Source organism: Perissodus microlepis, chromosome 23, assembly GCF_051167445.1.
Source record: "Perissodus microlepis isolate ML-2025 ecotype Zambia chromosome 23, ASM5116744v1, whole genome shotgun sequence".
Lineage (NCBI taxonomy): Eukaryota > Metazoa > Chordata > Actinopteri > Cichliformes > Cichlidae > Perissodus > Perissodus microlepis.
In genome coordinates this window covers 3,787,320-3,799,622 of record NC_140482.1, presented here as the reverse complement: position 1 = coordinate 3,799,622, position 12,303 = coordinate 3,787,320, and the positions used below count along the sequence as shown (strand labels likewise).

Here is a 12,303-nt window from a genome sequence, read left to right as displayed (position 1 = left end):
GCTTTTAATCTCCTCACCATTCTAACAATCCACCATCAGATCTACCTTCAGAAAAGGTTTTCACTTTGATTACATTCATGTATACCTTACATAGAAGGGCTGCAACACAGACAGCAAAGGCAAAGAAAGTCCACAAAGTGATCCAATCAGTTTAATTCTAGCACTGAGCATGTACATGAAGAACAAAGTGATTTTAATACTGGGACAAACACGGCTGAATCAGAGTGAACTGTGATCTGTAGACAAATCCAGAATCAAAGCATGGCCACAGTCCCACTGCATGAGCACACATCAGTGTGTTATTGACCTGTTTTATTAAGACACACTGTGCTCTTTACTAGACCTAACAAATGCTTTATGCTTTCATTTTCTATTATCATGAAGTAAATCATGAGCAGTGATTATAAATCAGCAGTGATAGAACTGAATCACTACGTAAGGAGTAAACACATTACACTGGAAAAATAAGATCTTTCCATGTTGGGATTTTAATGGTGTGCGAAATGAACATTATTAACATTTTCACTTTAAAAAGAATAAAAGATGAAAAAATCATTTTGATTTCTTATAAACTGAGTGTTGTTATTGATCACAAAGTCAAGGCTGCGATAATTGTTATCTTTGAGACTGCGTCTCTCACTCTCTCTGTGTGTGTGTGTGTGTGTGTGTGTGTGTGTGTGTGTGTGAGTGTGTGTGTGTGTGTGTGTGTGTGTGTGTGTGTGTGTGTGTGTGAGTATACAACGGTCAGAGTCAGTGTTGCAGTGACACGGTCCTGCCATTATCTGAAAAGTGAAGTAGTTGTGTTGTCATCACTTTTAAAATGGTCAAGACAGAGATGACACACACACGCACACACGCACACACACACACACACGCACACACACACAGACCCGTGTGTTAGTGCTTTCCTCTTTACTAGTTTTCCTTATGTTCTTTTCATATTTCTTGATTTCCTTGACTTATACGCTGCCCTACATTTTGTTTAATTCATTTTGCAACATGCAAATAGGCAAACTCAATCTCCCTGTCAGCAGGACAGGTGCCGGTGAACTCCTCTCTCTGGTAGGCACAGTTCAAATACCGCCACACGCAGGTCATCTCCTGAGGAATCTCAAAGCCACGATATTTCTTAGCTACAACCTGAGAAAAAAGGCATAGAAAATAAGCAACAATGGATCCTTCTGATCGTGCTCATGTAAACGTTCTAGCAACCTGAATAAGCTGCAAACCTTTAGAATGTGGAGTTTGGGCAGCAGGTTGCAGTCAGCCAAGGTGAGCTCTGGCCCATCTAGGAAGCTCCTAGTTGACTCTGGCACATCTCCTAAGACATCAGCATCAATCTCTGCAGACAGGGGAGTCCTTAGGAAGTCATCAAGGCGCTGAAGAGACTTCAACAAAGCTTTCTGTAAGGCTACAAAGTCAGAGGTAGAGAACACGCTGATGTGATTGACAGACTTAGGATAAGCTATCTGAACAAACACTGATGTTTTCCACAACAACCAGCTCCTTATTTACACACCAGTATTCACCATTTCCAAAAGACTTTTAATAAAATGCAAATAATTGCAGGTTTGTTTGGGTTTTTTTGCAAATCATTTATAGTTTAAACATATTGAATACTGTTTTTCAAAAAATATATGATTACTTTAAATTTCACACCTTTAAAAAGGTTTGAGCAGAACAGCAAAAGATTGCAAAGCAGGCACCTGAGGGTCACCTGAGCTGGCCTCCCAACAACATGCTTTATCACAAAGGAGAGTTTTAAGTCTTAAGCTCATCTTAAAAGGGCGTCTGTCTCCTGAATCCGAACTGGGAGCTGATTCCACAAAGCAGCCTCTGCCTCCCATTCTACTCTTAAATATCCTGAGAAGCACAAGTGAGTCAACAGTCTGAGAGCTTTCTGTTCGGGTGATACCACGAGCTCTGTCACCTGAGATTGAGCCTGATTATTCAAGAAGAAGAAGAGTAAGTTATGGTGAGGGTTTCCCCACAGAGGTACGGCATGGGAAAACAGTTTTAGTTTAAATAGTTTCAATTTTCCAATATAAAACGAGGAAAAGTCTGCGTATTCCATCTTCTATAGTTTAATATAGTTTAACATCTATATAACACTGCATGGCCATGACCAATGTTCCCTCACACAAACTCCCTGAGCGTCCCTTGGACCACTGTGAGCGACAGCAGACGTGTGCACTGTGGTCACGCCAGCATCCAATCCATCCAAGTTACATGTTTATTAAAAGAATCAAATTACAGCATTTCTGTTAGACGACTTTTAATTAACTGCTTTAGCCCACTTACAATGAAAATTAAAAACAATCTTATTCATGACCTGTAGCATGTTAACACTATTGGAAGGAAAAATAACTTGAACTCCAGTTTTGAAAACACAACTTTCTTTCTTTATTTTCTTTTTTTATAAAGCTCTGACTTGTATTATGAGTCTGTGGTCTGGGAGAGAGTCTGTAACTCTGTCTGCAAAATACAGCATATAAGACCAATGTTGGGCAATTAATTATATAGTTACTTCTTCAAAAAAGTAACTGAGTTATGCAAACAACAAAGTTTTTTGCAGCTGTTTACATAAAAATGCAGCCAAGGCGTTTTTTTATGCTGCAGTCACAAACAAACCACACACACCTTACTAACTTTCTTGAATACATGTTTCCAACCTAACTGTGTCCCTTCTTACCATCTGTTGTGTCTTTTCTTGAGTTTTTGATGTACGTTGAGAATTTGGCAAAGATGTCGATGCCAGCTGTGTTAGCTTCAGGATGTTTGGGAGCCAGTCTGGGATATCTGGAGACAAAATGGAGAAATTTGAAATTAACCTCAACACGGCTTCCCATCGCAAACACATGTCTTTCAATGTGTGCTTGCATACCGGGGTGGAGTTAGTTTCTCCTCCAAGAATTCTTCTATCTTGTTGACATCAACCTTGACTTCACCATTAAAGGTCACAAAAGGAGGGTTGGTTCCTGGAGCAAGGTTGTGGAGGTCAGCCGGCTTCCTGATAACCCAAAAGTGAGGCGCATGTGGTTACCCTCGTGTATATCATAGTCACTGTATGAATACGTGTATGCGTCTGCACCATGTTACCGCTTGAGGTCGACTGTGGTGACATTAAAAATGACTCCTTTTAGCCACAGGATCATAAAGAGTCTCTGAGAGAAAGGACAGTTTCCGATGCTCTGTCCATCACTTCCTGCCTACACACACAAAGACCAGTCATCACGTGTCCTGCAGGTGATCTACGGACATTTATAAAAACTGTAGTGCTTCACTTATGAACAGCAGAACAAATGGGTGGATGAAGGAAATAAAGAAATAAAACCAAAAGAACGATACGGTGTAAGTGTAGATCTTACATCTCTTTTTCTCTTTTTTCATGTTATAATTAATTTAACTGAATAAATGTGGACTCTGTGTTTAACAGAGATGTACAGGAGAATATCCTCTGCATGGTAATTCCTGTTTCTCTCCCATGTGAATACATAAGCACATCAGCTATCTGTTAAAGTTCAGGTGAATCTAACACAACTAAAATGTGTCTGTGTCCCATTATTAGCTGAATTGGGATAAATATCTCAGTATGGTCACTGTAAGAGATCCAATACTGGAAAGAAATTCTAAACAAATGATCTCGCAGAGGAGTAATGTAAAGAGTAACGTGATTAATAACTTTTTTAAGCAACGTGCTTCATCTTTATGCTATGAGTGTTGTGTAAAACAGTTTTCCTGTGAGTAAAGAATTCATACGGGAGGTGAATGTTGCTGCAACAGCTCTGAGCTCTCAGTAACAAACAGGAGGATAATCAGCTTACCCAGGGAGACTGCTGAGATTAACATAGCACACCAGCACTATTCAGACTATTTCATTCTGTACTCTTTTACAAACAAAAGCAGAAACTGTGTTTCAGGATAAGTTGAAAGTAAAATGCTTATTTTAAGATATTCATGATGGTGCTGTTTTAAAGAAATCCTCAGATGTGAGGATTTACAGCTTTTCTAGAGCACAGAGAAGGAAACCTGAACTTTTACATTACATTTGTATCTACCTCCATCTGTGCTGCCCACAGGGCCCGTGACAAAGGAAGGCTTTGTTTGAACAAGCTTGTTACGTGGACGCGGCCGACACTCGGGTATTTGTGCTAAGTCTCTCAGGTAATGATGTTATTCTCAGGATGCTGTTGAACCAGAGCACAGAGCTAAGCACACAATGGGCACAAAAGTGCAAGCTTCATTTACTTTGAATCTTTTTCAAATCTCATTTAAAATTACATGCATTAAGTAATGTAGGTTACCATGGCGATGGATTAGAACAGCACTGTCTTAATGGGATGAGATAAGCAGATCAAGATTAGCTCTTTCACTTGCTGTTTCTCTGTCACGGTCCTGGGGTGGTGCTCCAGTTTGTTCACACTTGTTGTTCATTTTTGCAGATTGTTGATCTTCACTGTGAGAGAGCTCAGCTCTTGTTCCGTTTAGTCGTTTTTCCTGTGCAGTGTCGGACACCTAACTGTGGCTGTGGTTCTGCCACATTAATAATAACAGTGACTCTTACAGGCAGCCCGTTTAAGTTTATTGCTCTATTCCAGGAAGCAAGCTTAGCTAACAAGTTTGTGTGAGTGAACCAGCTGACAGACATCTGTGCTTATTCATACATTTCTGCCAAACTCACATTTTACAAAAATTCCAATTAGATATTAGTTTTCTATTTTGTGTGCAGTGATCAGCAGTCATGGATTAATCATCCCCTGAGTTCAGTTGCTTCCAGGCACTTTATATAGTAAGATAACAACCCTACAATGAAACAGCAAGCTCAGAATAAAATCGATGTAGTCTCCATCCTTCTAACTCTCGTGATGCTAGGTTCTCGTGTGTTCACAGATTGAGGTTCCATTGTAAATCATGATATCAAAGAACATTTTGAAGGTTTCTGTGTCTGAAATTCAGAGTCTGAACATGGAAATCCACTGAAATTCATCTAAATCAGATTCCACTTGCATGGCATGGATGGCTCACAAATTCAGACCAGATTCAGTTTGGCTCTGGTCATTTCCCAGCTCATCCTGCCTAGATCTGGCCAGTGTGACAGCAAGCCGTCGTCTAGACATGGATGCTGGGAGCTGGAGGAGAAGGGAGATGAGCTGGCAGCTGACGGCTGAGCTACTGGGCAACACTGGCCTGAACAGGCAACTGTGTGAACAAACACTGTGAATACTGAAACAGTGTGTGTGCAATGTGCTGGGCCAAGACCAGGCTCGATCTCCCAAAACTATATTGAAATATTTAAACTCTGTCAAAGGCACTTCTTACAGCACATTTACTGATAAAACGAAAGACTTGGAAAGTTCCCCTGCATTTGTTTTCAGTGAACTATGAGCACTAGCAGTCACACGCACCATCTGTCAGTGAAGGCTGAATATTAGAAGAGATTAGAAATGGGAAACATTTTGGGGCGACCGTGGCTCAGAGGGAAGCGCATCTGTAACCGGAAGGTCGCCGGTTTGATCCCCGGGCTCTCTGTCCTGGTTGTTGTGTCCTTGGGCACTTTAGCCTACTGGTGGTGGCCAGAGGGGCCGATGGTGCGATATGGCAGCCTCGCTTCTGTCAGTCTGTCCCAGGGCAGCTGTGTCTACGACTGTAGCTGCCTCCACCAGTGAGTGAATGTGAGAGTGAATCAATAGTGGCATTGTAAAGCGCTTTGGGTGCCTTGAAAAGTGCTATATAAATGCATTATTATTATTTAAGCACTTTTCTCTATATTTGTTACAGATTTTTATCCAGTACAACCAGAAATAATCTTATTCTATATATAGAAAAATAACTTACATTCTCTCAGTTTTACTGAATAATTATTCATCCATCCATTCGCTTCCGCTTATCCTTTTCAGGGTCGCGGGGGGCGCTGGAGCCTATCCCAGCTGTCATAGGGCGAGAGGCAGGGTACACCCTGGACAGGTCGCCAGTCTGTCGCAGGGCCAACACACAGAGACAGACAACCATTCGCATTCACACCTAGTGGCAATTTGGATTACCCAATTAACCTATCCCCACAAGCTGCATGTCTTTGGATGGTGGGAGGAAGCCGGAGTACCCGGAGGGAACCCACGCAAACACGGGGAGAACATGCAAACTCCACACAGAAAGACCCCGGCCTGATGGTGGAATTGAACTCAGGACCTTCTTGCTGTGCGGCAACAGTGCTAACCACCGTGCCACCGTGCTGCCCTGTGAATAATTATTCAAAGAGTTTTTATTTAATTCAGCATGTTGTGCTAAAGTGGAGTCACTGCTCTTCCTATGGTGAAATGTGGTGGAGCTCCACCGGTCATGGCTCTCTTTGCGTACTCACACAAAGTTGAGCTTATTGAACTAATTCAGCTGCTCTGGATCAGGAAACTCTCAGAGTTTAAAGTCAGAGTTTGATTAACATACTGATGAAGCTGCTACAGCCTCAAAGTTTCAGGCAGCAGTGACACTACATGTGGGTAACAAGTTATAGACACCAGTGACATCTCCACACACTTTACTGAGCAGGTATCACCTGAGCTGCTGTCACAGCCTTCGTGGGCTCTATAACCCTCTCTGCTGCACTGCAAACATTGGTTCTATACATTGTGTGTGTCTGCCGTCACTGCCAGTGTTGTGTTTGTTTGTGCTCAGCTCTCAGGGCTCAGTTCTCAGCCCCTCCTCTTTTCTTTGTATCTGCTTCCTCTTGGTTTGATGAGAGAACACAGCATTGCGTTTCACTTCTATGCTGCTGACTGTCAGATCTGTGTCCCTCTACAGAACAAAGGCTCATATTCCACACAGCCATTACTTCAGTGTCTCAATGACATTAAGGCTTGGATGTCTCTTAACTTTTTAAAATTCAGTGATAAAGAGACTGAGGTGATGGTGTTTGGTGGCCCCACTGAGACCCCCAATGTGTATTTAGATACCTTGACCCAATATGTTAAGCCAGCTGTCACAAACCTGGGGGTCAAAGTGCACTGTGATCTGAAGTCATTTACGAGGGTGCAAAATGCTGCAGCTCGTCTGAAGTTTGAGCACATTTCCCCTATTTCAGCTTCACTTCACTGGCTGCCCATTTCTTTTAGGATTCATTTTAAAATTCTTTTATTTGCTTTTAAAGCTCTCCATGGCCTCGCCCCCCGCCCCCATCTGAGCTGCTACAGCCTTATACACCCACCCGCTCTCTCAGGTCAGCTGATCAGCTGCTCCTGATTGTGCTTTTGCTGTAGCAGCTCCAGTGTTGGTTTATTTTATTTTATTTTATTTTATTTATTTCGTTTTTTCTACGTTGTTTTATGTTGTTGGGGTTTTAAAAAAAAAATATAAGGCTGTTTTAAGTCTAATTTTTATGTATTATGTGTTTTATTTTATTCTATTGTTATTAACTTATTTCCTGCACAGCACTTTGATCGTGTGCTGGCTATTTTAAAATGCTTTATAAATAAACTTGGATTGGGGTACACAAATTGACTGTATTTTTTGAAGTACATGAAATATCAATAAATTACACTGACAGTGAATCAGTATGTTTAATGCTAAAGTAGAATGCCATGCAAAAATCTGGATCCTTTTTGTACCACATAAAAAGACTGTAAAAACACATCTAAGCATAAATTCTACTTAATACGACAAATGCATTTATAACATATGAGGCAGTGAAATATTAACAATAAAGGTCGTTTAGTCTCTGTGTAGATTTATTTGTTAATTAACTGATATGTTGTGTAATTAAGGAAGTTTTCACAGCTTAAATGGTAACAATGGTGTAACATGGAAAATTATTAAAAGCTATAATTATGCTAATTTCACTGATGGCTTAGTATCTTATAAAATTGCTTACCAAAAACATAATAAGAACAAATAAGAAGATAAATGCATATTCTTTATGACTGAGGTATTTACCGTTGCAGATTCTGGGACTCTTACAAAGAATGTGGTATTTTTCACATTTTTTTGCACAAGTATTTAGAAGCATCGAATATTTTACAATAATTAAAAAAACTATCAAATAATCTATTTTTATAACGTAGATCTCATATTTATCAAAATTATTTTCTAAGTCAGGACAGCTTGAAGTTTTTTTCGTCATATTTTATGGAGCCAATACTCTGATCTTGATGTTAAGTCGTCTTCAGGTTTGTATCAGGTTCAAACACAGAGTTCACTGTGCACAGACGGAGGCCTGATGGCGAGTAGGCCTCTAAAGAAAAAGTCTTTGATATATGAAGCTAACATTTCATAACGTTTTATCATTGTCTTTATTAGTTTTATCTGTGTTTCGTTCCCCACATTCCTAATTCTTTTGTGTATTCATATCATATTTCCTTTCTTCATTTTCAGATTTTCTCTTGTACTAATGTCCTCCCTGTCCTCACAAGAACTTTATATTTCTCTGCTTATTTTCTGTGCACTTTCACTTTGCTGTATCATGAACTTCTCCACAGAGCCTAATTCATTACTCATTATGACAAAATGCTCTTTCCCACTATGATAATAGTAATAACTATCCGTCTGGCATTCATCACAGGCCAAAGGAACCATGGAAGAGTTGATTACCTTGACATACAGGGAGATTTCATAGGGTTGGTTCTCCAGTGTTTTACTGTCCACAGGGACCACAGGACTGTCCGCTCTCCTGTCGGAGGTCACCTTGATCTCTTCCCTCGTCTCTGCAGTCATCGCCTCCCGCTGAGGGACATATGAGCAACCATGTTCCAGCAGCACCACTCTCTTTTTCTTCACCTGCTCGTCTTTCTTTTTGGGCAGGGATTCATCTTTGATAACTGACTTCAGCTCATTTATCCAATCCGCCTTCCTCGGTGAACTGATCTTTTCTGCTGACGTTTCTTTATCCACCCATTCTTTCCTTCCCCACTCATTCTCCCAGAACTCTTTTTTGATGTGCCTCAGCTCTTTACTCCAGTCCTTCCTTTCAGCAGCAGTCTTCTCTTCTTCTGGTTGATCTGTTTTAATCCAGTCTCTATCTTTTCTCCTGGGTGACAGCACTTTTACTTTCCCCAGTTCGTCTTTCCTAAGACCTTGTGGCTCAGGACACAAGAACCCATTCTCCATTGTTTGCTTCAGTGTTTTAATGCTCTCATTTAGATCTGCCTCTGCCTCACTGTTGTGCACTTTTAGCTTTACGTCCTGTGTCCTCTTTATGTCCTCTTTACCCAGTATGGCCTCGTCTCCTGGCAGCACTTGGTGATCTTCATCTTTTATCTTGTCTATGGCATCATCAGAACCGCTCATAATGGTGAAAGGATGTACTTCTTCTGTTTTTTCACTGGGCGTCTCCTCCATCGTTTCAGTCTCATCATCAAGAATGGTGACTGGCTCTTCTGCCATCTCCACTTCTCCTTCCATTGACTCTTCTACTGCTCCTCCTCCAGTCTCAAATTCTACAAGCATCTCTGTCTGTGGATGTTCTTTTGTGTTGTTTCTCCAAATTGTGTCTGCTTCTTTCAGGAGCTGCAAAGGATGCTCTTGTAAAGCACTTCCTCCTTCTGTTGTGGATTCATTTTTCTCAGATTTGTCCTCTCCTTCTGTCCCGTCAAGCTTCGCCTCGATGCCTTTCTCAGGTAGAGAAGCTTCCTCCACCTGGTCCTTTGTGTCTGTATGTACCTCTGCTCCAGTCTGGCCCACTGGTTCTGGAGGAACTGTTATAGCTTGGATTTCAAGCTTAGCAGCTTTTTCTTCTTGCATTTCTAGATCATTTCTTGTTCTGTGCTCTTCTTGGCCCATTAACTCTCCAGCAACATTATTGGCTATCGTCTCCTCCATTTCTGAACTCTTTCCTCCCCCGTCCATCTCTGCCAAGTTGTTAACTTGCTCTTCTGCTTGCTCCTTCTGGGTGACGTCTTCAGTCCTTTTAGCTTTAGCGTCTCCATCTGACTGTTTTATGGATTCTGAGGGATCTTCTCCATCATTGTTTTTTATTTCATTTTGACTCTCAATATCTAATTGGTAGGTTTGATTGGCCACCTCTTCAGCTGTAACAATTCTATCGACTGCTGTGTCATCAGTGCCCAGAGCTGAAGCTTGGATGCTGGCCTGTTCATTTATTCCAGAAGAAAAAGGAGCCACTTCTATGTTCAGATTAACCTCCGTTATGTTGCCAGCAGTGGGCAAAGTAGCAGTTTCTGTTTCGCCTTGGTCACCAGTACATGTGTTGGAACCAATTCTTGACTCCCACACAGAAGTACCTCTGTCCTGAAGACAGGACACGTGATCGTCGGTGCCTTTGTCCATGTTTTCCTGCCTTACATCTGTTCCTGCGCTTGCTGTTTCCCCCCCTTGTTTGTTTTCTTCAGTTTCCTCATCTTTTTCATCATCTCCATTGCTGTTTAATATTTGCCGTTTCCCTCGTTCAACCACAACCAATAGAGGAGAAAGAGACAGATTTTCAGCCATCTTTGTATCTTCAGATTCTTTGTCTGTTGTCAGTGCGGTTGTTATTTCTTGATGTCCATCTCCCGCTCCCATTTCTCCATTCCCCTCTTCTTCCAGTACTTCACATTCATCCTCCCCCTCTCCTATTTCTCCATCTGATAACAGGGTCACATGTGTAATCTCTCCTTTCTGCCAATCATTGTCTTCTTTACTTTCATCTTCAATTTGTTCTGCTTCAGCAACCATCAAAACATCTTCCCCAACCTCCTCTGCCAGTTCCACCTCATCATCATCATCTTCTTCTTCCTCTGCGTCGTCTTTGATTCTGTGTGTATCCAGGTCTGAACACATACCTTGTGGGCTGTGGGCAATGGCTCCATTTGGCAGGTCTGGATTTTGGCTACAACTTAATTGAGCCATTAGGAAAATAACACAACTTATTTAGAAAGAAATGATAGTGTCCAGGATAAATGTGCAGCTTTATAACATGTAAAATTTGTGAAAATGATCCGGCGTTCTAGAAGAGTTCAAAGATGGGTATGAAGAGTAAAACTTACACTCCCAGTTTTAAGCTTGAATCCCAGAGGAAATCAAAGCACTGATAGAAAACAAATGAATACAGTCTCACAGGATTTCTGACGGTGAAGGATTTTCAGACGAGTCCAGATTCCAAAAAGTAAAGATGAATGGTTACCAAAGTTTGACATCTGTAACAGCTCTAGGAGTGACACGAGGTTCCAAATTTCCAAAGTAAAGTAAGAAGAAAAATCCAGATTTCCCCTGTAAGATGGTTATGGGGCTCTCTCATCAGTACTGTGCCTCAGGCACCGTTCCACATCAATAAGTACGTTTCGCCTCCTCGCTTTCTTCTCTCTCTCTCACTCTAAGGGATTAAACCAAGGCTGATCCCACATGATCACAAGCTTAAACTCTGCCACCCAGAGGCCAGCACCATTTGATCTGGAGTTTCTTAACACATTCAACCACACATCACAGCTACATCTACGAAACATACCCTCTAGTAGATAGACAAAGCCATATATACAACATCTAGTAAACTTCAGTTTTATTTGTACAGTGCAAGTTCACCAGAACTATTTTGTTGAGGCACTCTCAGCCCAGATTACTACATGAACGTGTTTAAATGCTGTCTTCATTTTGTCATACTATCAGTGATTTTGCGTCTTAGTATCTTTAATAGATGATATTAAGATATCAAAGAAACTTGAATAAGTCCAGACGCTTTTCTTTCCAAGCTCCTTAGACTACGACGACCTGGATGACGGAGAAGCTTCACAGACATGTGAAACAGAAAAATGTTTTTGTTTTAATTCAGCTGAAACAAATAAAAGAAAAAGTGTGTTGTTTTTGAGTAAGAAGGTTAGAGAAGGAAGAGCCTAAAGATATACAGACCCTTTCCAAAAAAATTGAATATCATGGAAAAGTTTATTTATTTCCATAATTCCATTCAAAACATTAAACTTTCATATATTATAGATTCAGGGTTTCAAGTACTTAGTTGTTTATTTAAGTACATAATTTGGGCTTCCAGCTCATAAAAAACTCAAAAACAGGATTTCAAAAAATGAGAATACTGTCAAGACATCACTGTTTAGTTCTCAGTTTTTGCAGGAAAAAAGAAAGAAATTAGGATTACATCAAATCAATCAAAATGTGGTACTTTCAAAATGATACGTCAATCTTCAATACTTGGTTGGGAAACCCTTTGCCTTACTCGCAGCTTCAATGCGCCGTGGCTGTCGCCAAAGTTATGTGACATTAGTGATGTTTGTACTGACTTGATTTTAAAGCCTTTACTTTCAAATATACACCGTTCAATAGTCAACCTTAATCTTACAGAGAATGTGATGATTTCATGGATAATTAAAG

The 12,303-nt window shown here is 40.8% G+C and overlaps 1 protein-coding gene across 1 annotated transcript; it reads right to left on the bottom strand.

Moving 5' to 3' along the window:
* LOC146360762 (uncharacterized) lies at positions 1 to 11,209 on the bottom strand. Its single transcript, XM_084922251.1, has 6 exons — positions 8,578 to 11,209; positions 3,100 to 3,209; positions 2,885 to 3,010; positions 2,693 to 2,799; positions 1,230 to 1,411; positions 1 to 1,140 (listed from the first exon to the last, which is right to left on the bottom strand). The coding sequence occupies exons 1-6, from the start codon at positions 10,831 to 10,833 to the stop codon at positions 988 to 990; spliced, it is 2,934 nt and encodes a 977-aa protein (XP_084778377.1). The 5' UTR covers positions 10,834 to 11,209; the 3' UTR covers positions 1 to 987.
* Between the last annotated feature and the right edge of the window lie 1,094 nt (positions 11,210 to 12,303).

Excerpts from the sequence above, each read along its gene's own strand:
- LOC146360762 (XM_084922251.1), bottom strand. The coding sequence starts at position 10,833 with ATGGCTCAATTAAGTTGTAGCCAAAATCCAGACCTGCCAAATGGAGCC. Across the intron at positions 3,011-3,099 it reads ACCACAGTCGACCTCAAGCG|GAAGCCGGCTGACCTCCACA; the intron begins GTAACATGGTGC and ends TTGGGTTATCAG. Across the intron at positions 1,141-1,229 it reads CCAAACTCCACATTCTAAAG|GTTGTAGCTAAGAAATATCG; the intron begins GTTTGCAGCTTA and ends CTTTTTTCTCAG.